This window comes from Macrobrachium nipponense, chromosome 11 (assembly GCF_015104395.2).
Source record: "Macrobrachium nipponense isolate FS-2020 chromosome 11, ASM1510439v2, whole genome shotgun sequence".
NCBI classification, from domain to species: domain Eukaryota; kingdom Metazoa; phylum Arthropoda; class Malacostraca; order Decapoda; family Palaemonidae; genus Macrobrachium; species Macrobrachium nipponense.
Genome location: NC_061087.1, coordinates 43,309,288 through 43,330,588, shown reverse-complemented (window position 1 = coordinate 43,330,588; position 21,301 = coordinate 43,309,288). Strand labels below are relative to the sequence as shown.

The window sequence follows — 21,301 nt, the reverse complement described above, 5'->3', positions numbered from 1 at the left end:
ACCTACTACTATAAGCATATTATAAGTAGCTGAAAGGATAAGAAATATGAAAGGTGACGTTCTCGTTTAAGTCTATTTCATGTTTTTTTTTTTTTTTTTTTTTTTTTTTCCAAGACTGGTTTAATCAAGGGTTGCACATATTTTGGGGAATGAAAGATAAAGTTTCTTTGAACAGAAATTATTTTATAAACATGCATTTAAAGGCGTCCGTTGTCGGTGCGGGGAATTTTAAAATAACCGTTATCATTACTGATGCTTTCAAGCGATGGAGTTCGTGGTGAGAAGTCGGCTCGAGTCGCCTGACATGTAGAAGAGAGCGGAGGTGGCGTATAGGAGTGATGGAAGGATTAGGCCGATGTTAATAAAGTATCTCCCAATAAAACGTATTCTTTAGGTTTTGAAGAAAAAAAAAAGGCAGGCATCATTGAAACTGTTTCCCTCCCTATCCGTGGTATTCACTGGCCACCGATAGAAAACAAAACAAAAAGAGTAAGCCTAACTGAATCTCTCATCCATCAAAGATACGTTTGCTTATTCATTAGACTTATTCATTAGACACCTATCAAAGATTTCAAGTGTAGATTTAAAAATCTCTTCCTCCCCATCTAAAGTATTCATCAGACACCAGTCATAAGCGTAGAGCTAGTCATGATTCCTGGTTCAGCAATGTCGTGACGATGCACTAGAATTCAGAATTCACAAATGAATGTTGCTCAGCAACGTTTACACTACTGTATCGACTTGATCTCTTGTGGTGCTTTGAGGTGGTCCACCTCTAGGCCCATGTTCTAAATTTTGCCGTTTTTTAAACAATTTGATTTATCTATGTATGATTCTCTCCGGTTTATTAAGCTTTCTTGATATCTCTCCAACAGGAACTTGCACCGAATGCAGTGCAATAATTGTCTCTCGCTCATCGAGGGATGTTTCTTAGACCGATGAATGACACATTGACATTAGATTCCCGTGCACATAACATCAAAAGCAATTGAGTGAGGTCGCCTGGTTCACACTGTTAGGATATCGTTATTTTTTTCTTTTTGTTTTTAAATTTGATAGCATTTTGTGAGATTCCAATGTTTTCTGTAAAATTTAACAAATGGAATAGTTCAACTACCTTCAACTTCATATTGAAATGATAATTTAAGGACTACGTTTATGCGATACTACTAGTGATAGGTGTCTCCTATCTATTTGGTTGTGATATGACGTTTTTTATCACTTCGTTTCGTTCACGTCAATTTTGCTATATGGAAAATAGTTTTACACAAAAACATAACATAATGTTCTAAAGATATCGGTGACTGTTTTTAACGTCATTACATATGATTTCTTCCATCTTTGAAAAGAAAAATCGATAAATAAGGCATGAATCGTGCGTCAGGCAAGTGAACGAAAAATTATGAAACTCTGCCACGAGTTTTTTGGCCGACAGTTCATATTAAGAACGCCCCTAGACCGGGCAAACTTTAAGGTTGCCCCCCCCCCCCCCCAAAAAAAAAAAAAAGCAATGGAAAGAGGAAGATGTGCAAATGCACATGGTATAAGAAAAATGAGTCTAAAACTAGCGTTCTGTCCCTCCACGGGAAGTTGAAAGTGAATGTTTCATACCCAAGACACTCGTAGAAATATGCAAATTTTACAAAGTGACAAATGTTTTTCTAACAATTCTTCTTATTTTATTTTGTAAAATTATAATCACAGCTCACACAATATCATAACAGATAAGAACTAAAACAAGTGACAATTCTGAGTATATGGTAAAATTTTTAGAGATGTACTGCAATGGGGAGATTCATGACTTTTCTTCTGAGGTATACATGTTTTTTCTAAAATTTATCTTTAATTTACTTTGCAAAATTTCAGTTATAAACAATATCCTAAAAATTAAGAATTAAAACCAAAAGTAATCACAAGGTAAATTTATGAGCAAGTATATGAAATGATGTCTTGAGATGCGGAGGTGCAATACATTCGGCAAAAAAAAAAAAAAAAACAACTTAACATTTAAGAATTCAGATTTTTTTGAGCGTGGGACGGGCTGATGATAATACACTTGAGATGCCTGAGATATTAATCTTTCGATAAGATAGTCTTAATTTGCTTTCATTGATCAAACTTTCAGTCTCATTTCAGATTATAAATATTTCAGACTTTGTGCAAGAATTGTCACACATTAGGGGTTAGGATGATATCATTAGTGAACGCCCAATTAGCAGTAGTTCTATAATATATAAATAAAGATCAATACACCTACATCTCGTTAAAATTGTTAAAGATGAAATAATTTTCGTCACCACATGTCAACATACTTGAGATGGCCTTCTAGAGAGGTTTTGATTTTATTTAGATGCAATTAGCTCTTAGTAAGTTGACTAACATTCTCATTTGCCACCTTGTCATTCACTGTTTACTATCTGTAGGCTGCTACATATTTCTGCATCAATCTTGACCTCATTATATTGTTTATTTTGTAGTATTTCGATGTCTCCTATTTCCTAGAGGTTGCCTCCATAAGAAGAATTAATTTCAAATTTTATGTATTTCAAAAGATTACTGGAATGACGGGTCAAGGCCTGGAATTGTTGTAGTCGCCTCCTTTATCATTATTTGGAGTAAGCACAATTTTGTATAAATTTTTCAAATAGAAAAAAAATAATGAAAGTACTCTGTTCTGTCCTTGTGGGTTAGTGAGAGGTTTTGTTCGTTGCTAGCTTATCAAGGAGGAATAGTAGCTGTACTAGATCCAGTGGATGAGAATTTTAACTTGTTTCTCATCAGATGAAATAAGGTTCTTTTTTCTATTTTCATTTTCCAATGGTTTTAAAGTTTTTCTTAGGAAATTTCTGATAACTTTCCGTAAGAGGGAACAAGCCAAAATTTATAGACAAGGTATAAAGTTCTCAGAAATTAATAGACATAAGACAAGGGGAAAATACCGTGAAATCTTGTTGTGTAGAATCTTGCATCATCTCTTGTTGAATGCATGAGACATCAAAAGTGAAGGAAAATGTTTTCACAAAGTTTAGGACAGGTAATACCAGGAGATCCAAAGGATATAAATTAAGGTCACTGTTAAGCTGAGTTAGGCAACCCATATTGTGATCAGCAATAAAATGCTTCCTCAGTCCTATGAAGTGCCTTAAGAAGAATTTGATTTAACAATATCTACTAAATCAGTGTGGCCAATATTATTAACCATTGTCAGTGCAAGATCATTCACAAGCAACAGATGGGTTTGATTATCCAACAATCCATTATCAATTTTGTATACTCTTATTTGTTCCTTACATCCTACTAATATGAATTTGACTTGTTTTTACTCTTTTATCGAAAAGACACTAAACTCCCAAGAATGGGTTGCTCTACTGAGCTTTAATATTCAAGGTGATACAGTACTACTGAGTGATATATTGAATGTGGTGGAAGGAAAAGTATCTAGATGAACATGAATGCTATGCATCTACTGTAGACTGTTCCTCCATTTACTTGGCAATGAGATTTTCTTCTTTTGCACATGGACATACAGTCAACACTAATAATCTACTGATGTAGAGGAAATGAGACGTCTCTGTGAATTCTTTAATCAAGCTTTTTGGACACTTCCCAGTATGTTTACTCTCCATACTTTAACAATAACTCATTCAGTGGAAGGAACAGATATAATTTCCTTTTACAGCAGTTTAAACATGAAAACAATTGCATGAAATATCCACTATAAGCTATAGACAGAAAGGAAATTAACATACCTTTCAATATTATGTATTTGTATGATATAATAAAATTGTAAAAATACATTATTTTAAGAGTTCCTTTATGGTCTCTATTGGCCATTTAGCCCTAAATAAGTGGTTAGTTAGCTTACGCATGGAGATAGCTCTGGTTAGGAAGAAGGGACGTACAATAAAAGTTTTTATGAAAATTAAAGTACCTGGAGGCAGTAGGGTGTGAAAGGATAAAATTATGAGCTTGAAAATTAGAACAAGGTTATGTGTGAAGAGAAGGCTAGACTAGTGAGTACCTAGAAAATCACCTAAGAAAATTGATCCTCAAATATTTTTATGCTTTCAACTAAGATGTGGCCTAAGCTTGTTCTTCTAGGAGGCAGGCACTAAGTGGGTCATCATCAAAATGAACATCCATCTTTGTCACCCAATGATGTGTGATACAAAGTGCCCGTGTGAGACTCCACCACTCATTTCTTTGCTGCTTTTCTCCTTTCACAAATGTGTACCCACCTCAATTCTTCCATCTCATAGTTCACATCCAATATCACATACTATACTTCTTGGTGTGATGATGATGGACTTATCCAAAACACTTTCATCTGACTATCAGTCATTATCTGATCTACCCGTGAGCTCGGCTTTATTAACTCTTTTTACGCCTAGCAATATTTTCTCCTTTTCTTCGTTCTCTGTCATCATTACTTCTATTTTTCTTAGATATATTATAAGTATTAACTTGAATCTTGTTTTGGTTTCTTTTTTAATTGACCCTAAGACGCAAACCTCGTTGTAATATGTATTATTACAAATGCTGTGTGTGACAGACCCATTTGTTTTAATTAAGAAGCGCAGCTATAATCATGGGCACTTAACGTTTAAAAGAATGCATAAAAGATATAACCGTTGCACTTTCATTTCAACCCCCACCTATGTATTAGAATGGAAACTTGGTAATATAGATGTAACTTCAAAAAATACTGAAATCAGACAATCTAACTGAAGTACATTAGATTAATTCTGGTCACTAAAGTCTTTTGATGTATGGGATCTCACACTAAAATCCATGAACCACCAGCTGGAGCAACTCACACACACACACACACACACACACACACATTTTTGGATCTTCTTCATCTTTTAGCACATCCATTAAATTATCCCGCTTTTATCCCTTAATCGATTATGACACAAAAAATATGCTTGATAGGTATTTTCTTTTTCCTTCTGCCTATTGATATTTCATCAATAACTGTTTAGGCTGCCAAAACACCAATACCATTTCCTGTTTATATGGCTTTGTCATTTTGTCTTCCTTTTTCGCTGATATTCTCTCTTATCTTTACATACATTTTGTTAAACTTGAATATCTAGACTAGAGTACTTGGCATATTCTCCTTTGCACTCTTTATCTTTTGCCTGCAATTTCTTCAACAGTATACTTTTTTTAGTCCAGTCTTTATTGCATCTCAGGTCTCATTTAAGATCCAAAGTTATTATTTTATGACCGCATCATCTCCAACTACTTTCCCGGATGCCTGATATGCAGTCTTGATGTGAATCCAACCCTTATTCATTGTGTTCACCTCTCATGAGGTTTTTGAAACTAAAGATTCATTTCCTAAGATATCCAATTGCAAAAGCTTCTTGATATTCATCATCTGGAATCATTGTTGTATTAAACTTAGATAGTTTGTCAACTTTATTGCTCCTAACATTCCACAGTCCTCATCCGGTCCCTTCTCCCAGTCATTTGCTTTGTAACTCACGGAAAGCTTAGATGATCACTCCACATATTTAGAATTCATTTTTTCATTGGTGCATCTTTACTGTTGGATTCAGGGTTTTTGTGTTACGATTCCTTCTCTGCAATTCATCCATAGTATTTAAGAACCCTTAGATTATTAGCACCTGCATATGTCTAAGACTACGGGCCGTTTCTGAATTTATCCTTGCATTTCTCTTGCTATATTTAGGGATGGAATGAAAGGGACTCACAGTGACATAACCAACGATTATCAAAGCAACATAGTTTTAACATAAAGTAAAACTACTAGTTAATTATACAGTCCCTACATTGCCGTTTTGGTTTTTATGTCCGGGGCATCATTTATATAAAACTTCATTCTTATTTCCTTATCACAGGGATTAATTTTTGATTACAATGTTAGTTTATATATTTAAACTTTGTACAATAAGCTGTGTGTAAAGAACAGTATAACTACTATAGCTGTGTAAAAAACATTAATTTTTAAATGGTAGAACAAGAGTGCCAATGATACCAACATTTTTACATCAACTCGCCCGAAATAGATAAATAATCTGATGTAAGCACAATACGACCACAACACTAAAAATAGCACTTGCCTCTTTGAACACTGCGAGAGAAGTCAAAGAGAAAGCACACGAACCAGATACTACTGTTAACGTTGCAGAAGGACAAAGAGGGCAAGGCGAAGCATATCAGCAACACGCAGCATCTGCATAAGCTTAACGATTAGCGCTTCCTTTTTCCCTATCCATCACAGACAAGCATTGAATCGAGGTTTTCTACAGCTTAAAAAAAACTAATTTGCAAACACTGAATATAGTGCTTTGACTCATAGCTCATTCTACGTAACTCGATTTCATGCTTTTCATATTGACTTCATCATATCAATAATGAATTTAGAACATAAAGATCTTTCGTAGCAATAGAGGAATACATTAATGAAATCTAAGAGCGTTAACTATATAAAAAATAAGTTGCTAAGCTTACTCACTCTTCAAATTTTCTTTTTTAATAATAATCCTTGCTCATTAACATACCTATAGTTTTAAGTGGGTAGCGGAGCAAGAGGTAGAAAATTATCCCAACCGTTCTCTGATGAAGGGGATAAGACGACCAGAATGACAGAAATACACTTAGAGGACCATGCAATAAGATGACTGGGCAGTCCTGACCAAGATACCCAGACTGTACCCAGCAGTAATAGCGCCATCGCCCGCGGACGTCCCCCTGATCCAGCACTACCTTGCATAGCTGCTGGATGCTCCCCTGGAAAACAAAATGAGATTTCTTCGATTAATCTGGTTGTTTTGAGGGAATGATGGAGCAGGTTGCACACATGTAGGTAAGCTGGTATTCTGAATTTAGGGTCGTCATTCAAACAAAAACATTCTGAACTCGACGACAGTGGAATGGGTGTATACAAATATTTATCTTTTAACCGAGTTGCCTTATTTAATGCTATGTTCTGTTTGTTTTCTCTGTGTTTTCCGTACGCATGGAGTTTATTTACTTTAAACTTTCTTTGTAAGTTGATATCTTGCTCAACATGAATCACGGTTTTTTGAATCATAAAAATACTTAGCAGTCTGATACAAAAAATATTTCACTGCTTAAAAAACGCTTTCTTTTAAGCATCATAACATGCTTCTATCAGCAAAGGAACCGCAAAATAAATGAAAAAGCGCATATCTAGACTGACTTTGATATAAAGAAAATATAGTGTACTAGTCAAACAGTTCACTTTATTTCTTATATATCCTACTTACCATGAAGCACGTGTACCCTAGTCGTAGCAGGATCAGCTCCACTGGGTTTACAGGTATAGTTGCCAGCGTCCGCCAACGTTGCTTTTTGGATGAGGAGGGCAGATCGGGTCACCTCACCAGCCTCTGTAAAAACCGTCACACCTCCGCGGGCCGAGTTGTAATGAACTTCCTGAATGCATGATAGGAAATAAAAGTCGTTAGGCATGATACAAAAACGGATGTCCAGACTAAAGTCACTGTCAAGGTCATACTTCTGAGTCAAACGTTAAATAAGAATTTAACCATGCAAATAACGTATGAACAATGTAGGACAGAAACTTCATATTTGTCATGCATAATTTAATACAAAACTGATGTGTTGAATAAGGTCAAAGAAAAAGTCATAATTACAGGCCAAAGGTCAAACAGAATTCAACCTTTTCCGCATCTTTTGAACTATACGACAGAGAAACTTGGCATGCACGATTCACGAATAAAGCAACATAACACAATTGGATCAAAGTTATCTTAAGGATCAAAGGACAAAAAGGAATTTACTCTTTTCAATAAATTTTGCATTATTACGATATATATTTGATGTACTTAATAAATTTTTACCGATAGATAGAAATCGTAAGTAATATATATATATATATATTATATATATATATATATATATATATATATATATATATATATATATACACACACACACACACACATATATATATATATACATATATATATATATATATATATATATATATATATATACTATATATATATATATATATATATATATATATATATATATATATATATATATATATATATATATATATATGCCAAACAATAAACCATGCATAATGTTTCAAGGAATATGAGTGCGGCCAAAGCGTCCCCAGGAAGCGACGCGCATCAGAATTCCCCTACTGGCGTGATAAATGGGCGAGGGGTACCGCAGGGTTCAAGACTGCAGTCAAAGAAGTTAGTGAAAGAGTGGAAGGTAAGAGCAGGTACGTGGAATGTAGGTACACTAACAGGCAAACGAGGGAGATAGTAGATGTGATGGAGAGGAGGAGGGTAGATTTCTTGTGTGTGCAGGAGACTAGCCCTCTTACGCCGGAGCGGTAAATAAAAAAATGACTCCCGTATGCCGGAGGGGTTTGGGAGTGAGCGCGGAAGCGGAAAAAATATTTTTTTCAAAAAATCACAGCGCGCTTAGTTTTCAAGATTAAGAGTTCATTTTTGGCTCCTTTTTTTGTCATTACTTGAAGTTTAGTATGCAACCGTCAGAAATGAATTTATATCATTCATATATAAATAAAAAATGCGATATATGATAGCGCAAAAACGAAATTTCATATATAATTGTATTCAAATCGCGCTGTGCGCAAAACGGTTAAAGGTAACAAGTCTTTTTTTTCGTTGTAATGTACACTAAATTGCAATCATTTTGGTATATAACACATTGTAAAACAATAAAAGCAACACAGAGAAAATATTATCACAAAATGATGCATGAATTCGTAGCACGCGGACGTAAAAAAATTATTTTTTTTTAAATTCACCATAAATCGAAATATTGTTATAGAGACTTGCAATTTGTTTCAAAATGAAGGTAAATGATGGAATATTACAATACTGTAAGAGTTTTAGCTTACAAATGCAGTTTTCGACCATTTCGGACGAGTTAAAGTTGACCATATGTCGAATTTTTATTTAAAAATTTTTTTTTATATGCAAATATAAAAAAAAAATGAGAAATGCTGAACCTTCAAGTATTTTTTGTTTTATTGTGCATGTTTTTGCGCACATTTTCATATATAAAACTCTAAATAAAGCGTAATATGAAAAGGCACAAATATTAGGAGAATGTGACCTACGCATTTCGGAGATTCGCTGCCGAGAATCGGCGGGCGGACGGAATAAAAATATTTTTTCAAATATTCACCATAAATTGAGATACTGTTCTAGAGACTTGCAATTTGTTTTAAAGTGAAGATAAATGATTGAATATTACTATACTGTACGATTTTTATGTTACAAATGCATGTTTTGACCATTTCGGTTGAGTCAAAGTTGATCAATCGTAGTTTTTTTCCTACTTATCGTACTTTATATGCAAATATTTCAAAGATGAGAAATGCTACAACCTTCCAATATTTTATGTTATATTGTGCATGATGTTGCGCACATTTTCATATATAAAACTTTAAAAAAAGCGTAATATGAAAAGGCACAAATATTAGGAGAATGTGACCTACGCATTTCGGAGATTTTCGGCCGAGAATCGGCGCGCGGAGGGAAAAAAATATTTTTTTCAAAATTCACCATAAATCGAGATATTGTTCTAGAGACTTGCAATTTGTTTTAAAGTAAAGATAAATGATTGAATATTACTAGACTGTAAGATTTTTATGTTACAAATGCGTTATTTGATCATTTCGGTTGAGTCAAAGTTGACCGATAGTAGTTTTTTTCCTACTTATCGTACTTTATATGCAAATATTTCAAAAATGAGAAATGCTACAACCTTCCAATATTTTATGTTATATTGTGCATGATATTGCGAACATTTTCATATATAAAAACCTAAAAAAAGCGTAATATGAAAAGGCACAAATATTAGGAGAATGTGACCTACGCATTTCGGAGATTTTCGGCCGAGAATCGGCGCGCGGAGGGAAATGTTTTTTTTTTTTTCAAAAATTCACCATAAATCGAGATATTGTTCTAGAGACTTGCAATTTGTTTTAAAGTAAAGATAAGTGATTGAATATTACTAGACTGTAAGATTTTTAGGTTACAAATGCGGTTTTTGACCATTTCGGTTGAGTTAAAGTTGACCGATCGTAGTTTTTTTCCTATTTATCGTACTTTATATGCAAATATTTCAAAAATGAGAAATGCTAAAACCTTCCAATATTTTCTGTTATATTGTGCATGATGTTGCGCACATTTTCATATATAAAACCCTAAAAAAAGCGTAATATTAAAAGGCACAAATATTAGGAGAATGTGACCTACGCATTTCGGAGATTTTCGGCCGAGAATCGGCGCGCGGAGGGAATAAAAATATTTTTTCAAATATTCACCATAAATCGAGATATTGTTCTAGAGACTTGCAATTTGTTTTAAAGTGAATATAAATGATTGAATATTACTAGACTGTAAGTAATTTGCTTACCCAAAAAAACCAATATTTATAATATATATATATATATATATATATATATATATATATATATATATATATATATATATATATATATATATATATATATATATATATATATATATATATATATATATATATATATATACATTTTTCGATTCTGGTACCAATACATAAATAAAAGGAATGCAGGTGGCACTTCTCTTTTCGCATAAAATGAAATGTCTTATTATTATTTTATCATGCATAGATACGGATATATAAAAAATTGTAATAAATATAAAAATAAATATAAAATAAATGCAGAATACTCACTCGTAATCGTGACTCTTCATTCTATTCTTGTTTTCTCCCTCCTCCATTGAAGAGTCTTGCATTTTTTTCCACTCGACATGACGAGGTACAGGTGGAGGAGGGAGACGCGCGCCCTTACTGCTGATGGACCCGGCGGCCCCGTGCACCCTCTGCTGTCGGTTTAGGGGGCGCGCTCCAATACGTGACCTTAGTGTGGTATTTTCGGTCTCACTCCCCTATCCTGCAAAGAGCAACTTTGCAGAGACCGACAGAAGAACCGGGTGTTTCTCCTTCTTGCCATTCATATGGCACACCCGGCACCGTTTCTGCCTTCGCCCTTGTAAGGCCTCCAGTATGTGATCCCCTGGCTGCAGCCGACACACAGGGTCCACTACCTGACGAGAAGCGGTGATGGCGGGGCTGGCAGCAAGAGGGGCGTCGTCAGCAGGGGCGTCGTCAGCAGGGGCGCGGCAGCCTAAGTGGCGGGGCCGGCAGCAAGAGGGGCCGTCATCAGCAGGGGCGTCGTCAGGAGGGGCGGCGGCAGCAGGGGTGTCGTCAGCAGGGGCGGCGGCAGCAGCGGTGTCGTCAGCAGGGGTGGCGGCAGCAGGGGCGTCGTCAGCAAGGGCGACGGCAGGTCGACCGAAGTTGGCCCTCCTATCTGCCCTTTCCGATAGGGGCAGATCTGCAGCTCGGGGCAGGGGGTCAGTTATGGAAGGCCACTCATCGGGATCGAAGTTGATGAGGGGATTCCCGGCTTCCTCTAGGAACTGTAAGTGGGTCAACCTCGGAAGATTGTCACCGCGGTACCCACAGTACAGTATGTAGGCATTTTGGAGGGCCAACTGAAGGATGTATTTGAGGAGCTTCTGTGTCCACCTTCTGGTTCTCCTGGCGAAGGGATAATACTGGATGAGCTGATCAAAGAGATCAACTCCTCCCATGTGCCTGTTGTAGTGCCCAATGACGGTAGGCCGCTCGATACGAAACTCCTCAAACACAACTCGGCCCTGTCGACGTGTCTTCTTCCGCTGTACGATCTCTTCTTGGATGGGTTCATGACTCGTCGTAATCAATGGGGACTAGTCGGACACCCTTCCAACAGATGACGAAGACAGCGCCCTTCCGCCGCCACTCTGTCTTTCCTCTTGCCAGGTGTTGCGGATGACTAGCGAACCTCTTGAGGACATTCAGGGCCCCACGCACCAACCGAAGGGTACCACTGACGTGCACACCAGCTTCATACAGTTCCTGGGCCAGGGATACCGAGTTATAATAATTATCCATAAACAGGTGATATCCCTGGTTACGGAAACGTCCCACAAGACTGAATACAGTGTCACGCAGCGTGGAGAAGACCCCGGAATGCACTGAAAAGTCCACGACGTATCCAGTGTTGGCCTCGGTAATAAGAAAGAATTTCACACCATATTTCTTCGGCTTCTTGGGGTTATACACTTTTATACTAAGACGTCCTTTGTAAGGCATCATCCCCTCATCCAAAGACAGGTTCTTTCCAGGAATCACGAGATTTTTACACCGATCACGGATATAATCCAACACTGGGCGCACTAAAATGAGGCGATCACTGTTATTCCGGGGTATGGCCCTTCGGTTGAAGGCGTTGAAGTACCTGTCCAACGCCAGGAAATTATCACGGGACATAACGCCAGGCACATTAGGCATACATAAAAAATAATTCCTCCTCCAATATAGCCTGACGTCGGAAGCAGGTGTCATACCAAAATAAATGTGGCGCCCCAAAAAATGCGCCATGTCAATGAGGTTGCAACCTCACCAGTAATACGACAAGGTCGTCCTTAGTTCATACCGGCAGTACCGAGCGTAGTCCACCGTCTCGTGTACCAGGTATTCCAGTAATTCCCGCGTAAGGAAAAGCTGGATGAACCCCAAAACAGTCAGGGGTACTGGTACGGTGAGCCCAGGGGTTGCCGTGAAGGGGTGCATGTTAGGAGGGGTGGGGTCCTCCGTCCACCCCTCGTCACTCTCCGAGGACCGACCTTCACCTTGGCTGGCGCGACGAGCCGACCTTCTACGTTCCCGTGCGCACGCACGCGCACGGGTGCGGGCACGATATTGCACTCTACCCTCCCCCGTTGGCCCATCACCCTCACTTAGGCCTTCACTTTCTGTATCGTCCTCCGCGATAAAACTAGACCCCATATCCCCATCCTCCCCCTCCTCAGATTCCCCCTCGTAAGAACTGAAACCATTGAATTCGAGCTCACTTTCGGGAGCCTCGAACGGACATTGGGGGCATATATTCATCCTCACTTTCAACGGGACTGATGTCCTCATCACTCGATGACCATCCGCCATCAAAATGAGGACTTGCGACATGTTCCCGATCAAGCTCCGAAAGATATTCATCTATGTCCCTTGGTTGGAGGCCTCCCAAATGCCTACGAATGCCCCTAAGGACGCCCACATGCTTCCTAGGGGTAACCAAAGGCATACGCTGTGTTCCTGAAACACTTTCAGCCACACGTGGCCGCACAGAACGGCCTTGAGGCACGGGGTCATGCTGGGTGCTTGGCCCCTCGCCAGCATCCAGGTCCAAAACTCTCCTTACACGATCCCTTCCAACGGGTAAAACGCGCCTTTCGCCGTTCACACGTCGTTGAGACATCTCTATGAATGTCCTGTAGCAACACAAATGCTCAAAGTCTCACACAAGTCCAGAAAAACACGCTTTTGACGAAAGATCGCTCTCGGATGATGCGCCACTGATGCTGGCTGGAGCGAGAAGAAGGGATATCGCGCATGCGCACTTGGGTCACGCTTCAAAACAAAACAAGGCCTTGATCCGTGAACTCCCAACATCCCCCAAGACGCGTGATTCAAAAGTTTTAGGCTGGTAGGCCTATAAGTATTTTTCAGCGAATTTAAAAAAAAACTTTTGTATGTCGACGTAAAATACGTCCAGTCGGCACCCGAGAGACAAAAAATGTCGACGTAAAATACGTCCAGTCGGCGTAAGAGGGCTAGGTGGAAAGGGAGTGGAACGAGAAAGATGGGAAATGGGTAGTAAGTAACAATATATATACCAAACAATAAATCATGCATATTGTTTTAAGGAATAAGAGTGCGGCTAGAGCGTCCCCAGGAAGCGACGCATGTCAGAATTCTCCTACTGGCGTGATAAATGGGCGACGGGTACCACAGGGTTCACGACTGCAGCCAAAGAAGTTTGTGAAAGAGTGAAAGGTAAGAGCAGGTACGTGAACGTTGGTACTCTAACAGGTAAACGAGGGAGATAGTAGATGTGATGGAGAGGAGGAGGGTTGATTTCTTGTGTGTGTAGGAGACTAGGTGGAAAGGGAGTGGAACGAGAGAGATGGGAAATGGGTTCAAGCTGTATTATAGTGGGTCACAAGAGGGAGGAAATGGAGTTCGAGTTATAGTAAGTAACAATTGGAAGGAAAAAGTGGCAGAAGAACAAGAGTTTAAGGCTGCCATTAGGACAGTGAAAGAGGAGGAGAAACTAAGAATAAGAGCTGATATGAATGGTAGGGTGGGGGAGAGAAGAGATGGGTATGAGTAGGTACATGGAGGTCATGCATTTGGAATTAAAAATGGAGATAGGGATTATTTACTGGAGGTGGCTAAGAATTTTTAATTGGCCTGTGTGAACACATGGTTTTAGAAGTTAGATAAGTACTTAATAACTTATGAAAGTGGAGGAGTGCAGAGCCAAATACATTACATTCTGGTTAGAGGAGCCGATAGAAGCAATTTGACAAACTGCAAAGTGATCTTGGGAGAAGCATATGTTCAACAGCATAGGTTGGTGGTGATGGCTTTTAAAATGAGAGTTAGGAAACCCAAGAAGAGAAAGAGAAGATCTAGAATTAAGAGTTGGGACCTTAAAGGAGGAAAGGAGGCGCAATTTAGGAGGACTGTGAGAGAGAGACGTCTGGAAGGGGGAACATAGAGAAATATGTGTGGAGGAAGCAGAGGAACTGGTGGGAAGAACCAGTGGATATGGAGTGTAAAGAGGAGAAAAGTGGTGGTGGAATAGAGAAGTGCAAGAATCAATTAAAAGAAAATCAAAAGCATTTAAGGACTGGAAAGTAAGGCATGCAAAGTGTGCAGAAGAAAGGTATAGAGAAGAAGAAAGAGCGGCAAGTGGAAGGTAGATATGGCTATGGGAAGGTTGGAAGAGCAGTTGAATGAAAGACTAGGAACAAGAGAACGAGAAAAGGATATCTGTAAGATTTCAAACTTGAGGAAAAGGCAGAGACAGGATATGGGTAGATTGTTTATCAAAAAGGATAGTGACGGAAATATATTGTATAGGGAGGAAGACATTAAGAAGAGATGGCCAGATAGTGATAAGACCGGTGTTAATGTAAGGAGTAGAAACATGGACTCTAAGAATAAAAGAGGAAGTAAAGCTTGAGAGAACAGAGATGAGAATGCTGAGGTGGATTATGGGAATATCGCTGCTTGAGAGAGTGGGAAATGATGAAATAAGAAGAAGGATAGGCGTAGTAAAGATTACAGGGGTGATAAGAGAGTCACGATTGAGATGGTATGGGCATGTGTTGAGGATGGAGGACGAGGAGGGAGTGAAGAGGGCTTGGGAGGAACCTGTTAGAGGAAGAAGATCGAGAGGGAGACAGAGAATTAGATGGCAAGATAAAGTGAAGGAAGATATGGAGAGAAGAATTTTGGTGGAGGATGATGCCTTTGATAGAAGGCAGTGGAGAATGCGCATCAGGCAACCGACCCCTTAGTGTAGGGATAACGGAGAGAGAGAGAGAGAGAGAGAGAGAGAGAGAGAGAGAGAGAGAGAAGGTTGGGGATGTAAGCTAATTCCAAGTATAGAAGTTTATTCTTATGTTATATGACTCTTGTCACATCATAAGGGACATTTTAAAATAATATGATCAAACATTACAATTCTTTCAAATAAACATGAGAGATCACGTGACAACATCTGCACTGACACTTGAAAATTAAGCATAAAAATATTTCATTAAAATTGTATAAAATCAAATAAGACCGCAAAGGTAATATTGATTGGGCTGTTCATAGCGAGCAAGGCCGCATAGCTTCTGAAATTAATATAATTTGAAAATTCAAGTTATCGGAAAGGCTTTTTAAGCTGAAGAAGGAACAGCTGGCATAATTCTAACAGAATTTTAAGGAAGTGTTTAATTGCTACAAAAGATATCTGTTTTCGGAAAAGGTGCCCAACAGAACTTATATCCACAAATCCACAAAGTTCATATCAATATCCAAGCTAAAAAAAAAATGTCAGTATCAAGCCATAAAAAGGGCCAATCATTGTTAACACCTCGAAAAATTCTCGCGCTCTCACAAAGAGAAAGAAAGAAAGAAAGAAAGAAAGAAAGAAAAAAAGAATTATATTGATGGGTTCTGGTGCCACAACCCCTAGTCATGTATTATAGCAATCTTATTCACCGGCTTTCTTCTCATTTGATGTCAACGTAGGTTATTAATAATTACCCAAGTCCACTTTTTCGCAACAAAATCGGCACCCACCTCCTGCTTCTAGAGTAAAGTTCATGCTGGCACAAGCATAACCAACTCTCACAACAACAATAACAACAAACTTCTACTTGAATCGGGAGAACAGGCAGCTCGTATGAGAAAGAGCCCATATTGGCATGAATCCACCTCATTTGGACAACATTGCCACACTATTCATGAAGTGTCAAAATGATTCACTTCCTTGGGGTTCGGTTAAAATATATTTACGTAAGGATTATATAGCTTATAGCTTCCACATAATCATTTTCAAACGAAGGTAGTTAATCAATCTATACGTATTTATATCTATCTATCTACTATATATGTGTGTTTATACATACACACACATATATATATATATATATATATATATATATATATATATATATATATATATATATATATATATATATATATGACAGGCCTTTTTCATGGCTTGATACCGAGATTTTTTTTAAACTTAGAAATTGATATGAACTTTGTGGATTTGTGGATATAAGTTCTGTTGGGCACCTTTTCCGAAAACAGATATCTTTTGTAGCAATTAAACACTTCCTTAAAATTCTGTTAGAAATATGCCAGCTGTTCCTTCTTCAGCTTAAACAGCCTTTCCGATAACTTGAATTTTCAAATTACATTAATTTCAGAAGCTATGCGGCCTTGCTCGCTATGAACAGCCCAATCAATATTCACTTCAGTCCCGTTTTCTTAAGTCCTCAAAGACTCAGTTTCCTTTGACAAATCATTTTGCTATCAATAGGCATAATTTTCTCACTAATATCTTCAACGTCGTACATCATGCCTTTTGTAACCTTACTAAATTCTTAGTATTCAGTGTTAGTGGCTCCGGAGGAATCGAAAAACCGATAATCACTGCCACATTTAAATTCATCTCTAGAACGTGATGAGCCACCTGTGCAGAAAGCTTCCACAATATCTACCACAAACAGACCTATACAGAAGGCTCATCCAGCATATCACACCGAAATTACCTCACCCCACTCCTTTACATACAACGCCATTCAATTCTAACATTCCTTTACCTACGTCTTATCTTAAAAGTTACAATGTTGTTCTCTTTTTTTTTATATTCAACGTAAACCAATCTTTATGAACCATCTTTAACAATCTTTGCATATCCTCTCCATCCATTATATTATAGATTATTTAAATGTATGCATGAAATATGCAGCTTTTTTGCCCTACTTTCAAACTTTTCTCATAACACGACCCAGTCACACCTCTTCTTTGTCTGAACCCTTTCCCCCTTTTTCTCTGCCAAGTCTTTTATTTACATTTACCTCCCGTAGCAGAAAGAGCTGGGTTGGATTCTTGACTGAGGTAGACAGGAACTAGCAACAGTTTGTTTAAACCTATTTTTCTTCTGTTTACCTAAGCAGTAAATGTTGTACCTAATTGTTAGAAAATGTTAGGTTGCCGGTGGTTGCCAAAGTATGTATTTTTGTTATGAATACATGCCACGCAGTTAGAGGTCATTCAGGACAGAGGGTGATTAATTGGGAGCTTTCGATTCAGCACTGTCCGAGCGCGAATGGGCACTTCCGGTGCAGATTCAATATTGTCAATCTTCCCGGAAGTGCTTGGAGACAACACATTGAACTTTATAAAAGTCTTGTCCTGTTACAAATCTGGATTTTAAGGTGTGTGTGTGTGTGTGTGTGTGGCGTCGTATGTTTGTTTGTTTTAACGGGAGTGGCCAGTAAGACAAGGATATGATCTTTTGTGAAAAGGTGTGGCAATGCAGCTGTTGGAGCCATAATAAGTCATAGGCAGAGAATCCTAGCTCCCTGTAACCTGTTGAAAAGTAAGCTGATTGACATTCAGTGCCTTGCAGTGTATTTTTTAATTTCTTTTACGTTTGTGGCTTTTCCTTTTGTAATATTATGGGAATTGTCCCACACTGCATCATGTTGGGTAATATGAAATGTTTCTTTATTTGACAGATACGCTGTGGATAGACCACAAAGTTAAAACATGGGAGCTGGTCTGTGTGACTGTTTAGTGCATCTGTCTTGATTTGCTTTTGACTGATGGGCTTTTAGGTACTGATATGGAGTATTTAGTGTCCGTGTGTGGGAAAGGGAATTTGGTTTTCTTTTTAGTTTCCACTACGGTTTTATTGATATTTAAGGGGAAAGTTTAATAACCGGTTTTTGCTTATTTCCATTTAACTAGTATCATGTTGGGTTTGCATTTGATTATCATGCATTTTAGAATTAGGGTTGATTTCCACATCATTGATGAAATACTTTCAGGGGGTTTCTGAGAGAGAGAGAGAGAGAGAGAGAGAGAGAGAGAGGAGAGAGAGAGAGAGGACGCGTGCGCGAGAGAGAGGAAGATGCTCTCCACCATCGGCTACCAACTTGAGCGTTTATTCCGAAGATAAGTACAAACAAGGTTGCATGGCTGTTTTCCTCATACAACATATATTTTCAAGAAGAAAGAGGCATATTTCAAAAAATTATTTTCGATTCACAAAGTTTCGACAGTACACTACAGTAATCTGATACAACACAGGAATATCACTTATTATGTGACTGAGCATCAGTCTGGGAAATGAATAAGACCAAATGTCAAGCAGCATTTAACTGAACGAATCTCAACAAATACAACAAGCCAAGTCTGATTTAGTGGCTGTACCTCAATGTGATCTTTATGTTTGCAAGCGAAGTTCTATGTACGTATGTGTTGGGGGTTCTATGACAAAGCTCCCAAGGAGGTAGGGATTGTTTATATGGAGACAGAACAGTGGCACAAATAACAGGAAACTTAAGCTGCACAGACCTTTCCTTCATGCAGCCATACGAGCATATGCGGTGATCGAGCATGGTACAGAACCAAACACGTGAGGTTGATTGTAGATCCCAGGTTTATGTGCAAATCGTCTCCGAGAATCTCAGTCCGTGGTTCTGTTAACAGAAGCAAATTCATATATTTTGATAATTGCTCCTTAAATAAATGTGATACCTTTTCACTCTTTTTCATATTGGTGATATATACTTTTTTTTTGTTTTCTGATAAGCTCAACCTTTAAAAGTCTCTGCAAATGAAAGGACAGTTCCTCACTATACTTAGATTAATCATATTACTACGCTCTGTATAAATCTCCTATCACTACGTTCTATATAAATCTGATTGACGGTAAAAAGTAAGTTTGTCAAATTGTCCATCATTAACATAATACTACTAAAGAACAAATTCTGAATCAGAAAAAAAGTCTTACCCATTATATGAAGTGTGACGAAATGACTGATAGGTGGAGTTGTACCAATCTGACATTCATAGACCCCTCTGTCTCGTGACTGCACTGACACCACCAACAAAACCCAGTCACCAGTGGAGGGTTCGTACATCGGCTACGTAGAAAGTAATAATGAAACTGTTAATAAGAGTCATCTGTATGCATTTGTACTGCCTATGTTCATTGAGAAATATGAATAGAATAAATAGATTTTCAGTTATTTTGGAGACAATGTGAAAGGCAAATGACAGTAGAAACTGTGTATTGTCGCATGAGTCATTTCATGACTTCTACTTTTCCACTTCATTAAATTTTCTCCAACCAAAAGCCCATGTAAAGTAAGACAGCGAAAAATGTGGGTTGTTTTTCAGTACAGAAAATTCAGGTGTTTGCCTGGAGCTGTTTCAACCTTCATATAAGAGCAGCACAAAAGAGTACCAGGGAAAATGACACCAATTCGTCTCACAGTCAAATAAATCACAGACACTCCCAGGAGCCTCGCCTTCGACCCCTTAATGTCATCATAAATCAGCTTAGTGTCACAATAAGCCCAGCTTAGCTTGTTTCCCTTAACATCCCATTGCAGCCTCAAAATTTCCTTCCAAAACACTGTGAATACAATAGCTTGATACTGAGTGAATCCCCTGAGGATTCTCGGATTAGCAGTGGCATTCCCTTTGAGAACACCTACATCACCGTTATTGAGTCCTTCAAACGATCCCAACGTTGTCTGTCCCTTAAGTCTATTGTTTAATTTCCTTTCCTGTTCTATATAATCACCTTTAACGACCTCCGGCTGTCATTAGCGCTTCCTGACCTCCAAACTAGCTGGCCACCTGTATATGCCCAGTGCATTCGGTCAAAACACTCAAGGGAAAAAAAGGACAAGCCTTAATCTTCACACCTCTCCTTCCGATATTGTATCAATTTCCCTAGGGGTACAATACCTTCATTAACACCTCCACTCCAGTGGCTGACCCCTCTCGTCCCTGTCACGGGTCATTGAACTTTGAACTGACCCTAACCCTTTTGCACCCAGTAACTTCACCCACTCTCAACCTCACTCTCTCCTTAGCGGCCGCCCCGACCTTTATTGCTCCTTTGAGACCCTCGTTTCTGTCGTAATATTGTTCTCCTCCAGCATTCCTTAGGGGATTCGAAAGATCCTCCCTTGACAAAGAAACAATGGAAACCGCTGATCAAAAGCATCCAAGATGGCGGGTGCAGACGGGGATATAAGGGCCCAGGATCGCCCTTACAAGCCAGTACAGTAGGTGCCTACGGACTAGCTCAGTAGGAAGCGAGTACAATAGGAAACCATACTGGTGAAAGTCATACAGTTGGAAGAACGCTCCAGTCACGATAAACCTACTCCCATAGATATCACTTGGACTCAGTTGTCCACCCTTCAAGTTGAGAGAGACTCATCCAGCCCAGTGCCTTGTCTTATGCTAAACACATATAAGACCTTCCCTAATGGAATCATACTCCTATCGAATCTTAAACTCACCACCATAGCTAACACCTCTACTTACTCCCTTCATTAGCAGCAAGAAGATTCCAGCTTTCTCGGCCATCATCCCCTTTGGGTCACACTACAACGAACTGACTTTTCAGGTAATGTGCTTATAGCATTACATTTTTTATTTAAACCAGTGCAGTGACATAAATCCCTCTTTGCAGTGATATAGACATATTTTAATGAGTGATTCTAGTTGTTTTCTTGGCGTCATTCTGTAGAGTAAATATTTTTACTTGAAACCAAAGACATAATTTGATAAAGTTTTTCTGCGCTTGCACCTCTGAATA

At 38.4% G+C, this 21,301-nt stretch overlaps 1 protein-coding gene across 1 annotated transcript in view; it reads right to left on the bottom strand.

The window, feature by feature from the left end:
• LOC135205653 (zwei Ig domain protein zig-8-like) overlaps positions 1–21,301 on the bottom strand; it is a 59,290-nt gene that overhangs the window by 5,547 nt on the left and 32,442 nt on the right. The window contains exons 5-8 of the mRNA XM_064236526.1: positions 19,475–19,607; positions 19,036–19,160; positions 7,263–7,431; positions 6,534–6,762 (exon numbers count right to left, since the gene is read on the bottom strand). Coding sequence (XP_064092596.1) covers positions 6,542–6,762; positions 7,263–7,431; positions 19,036–19,160; positions 19,475–19,607 — 648 coding nt within the window. The 3' untranslated portion in view covers positions 6,534–6,541. The remainder of the gene's footprint in view (positions 1–6,533; positions 6,763–7,262; positions 7,432–19,035; positions 19,161–19,474; positions 19,608–21,301) is intronic.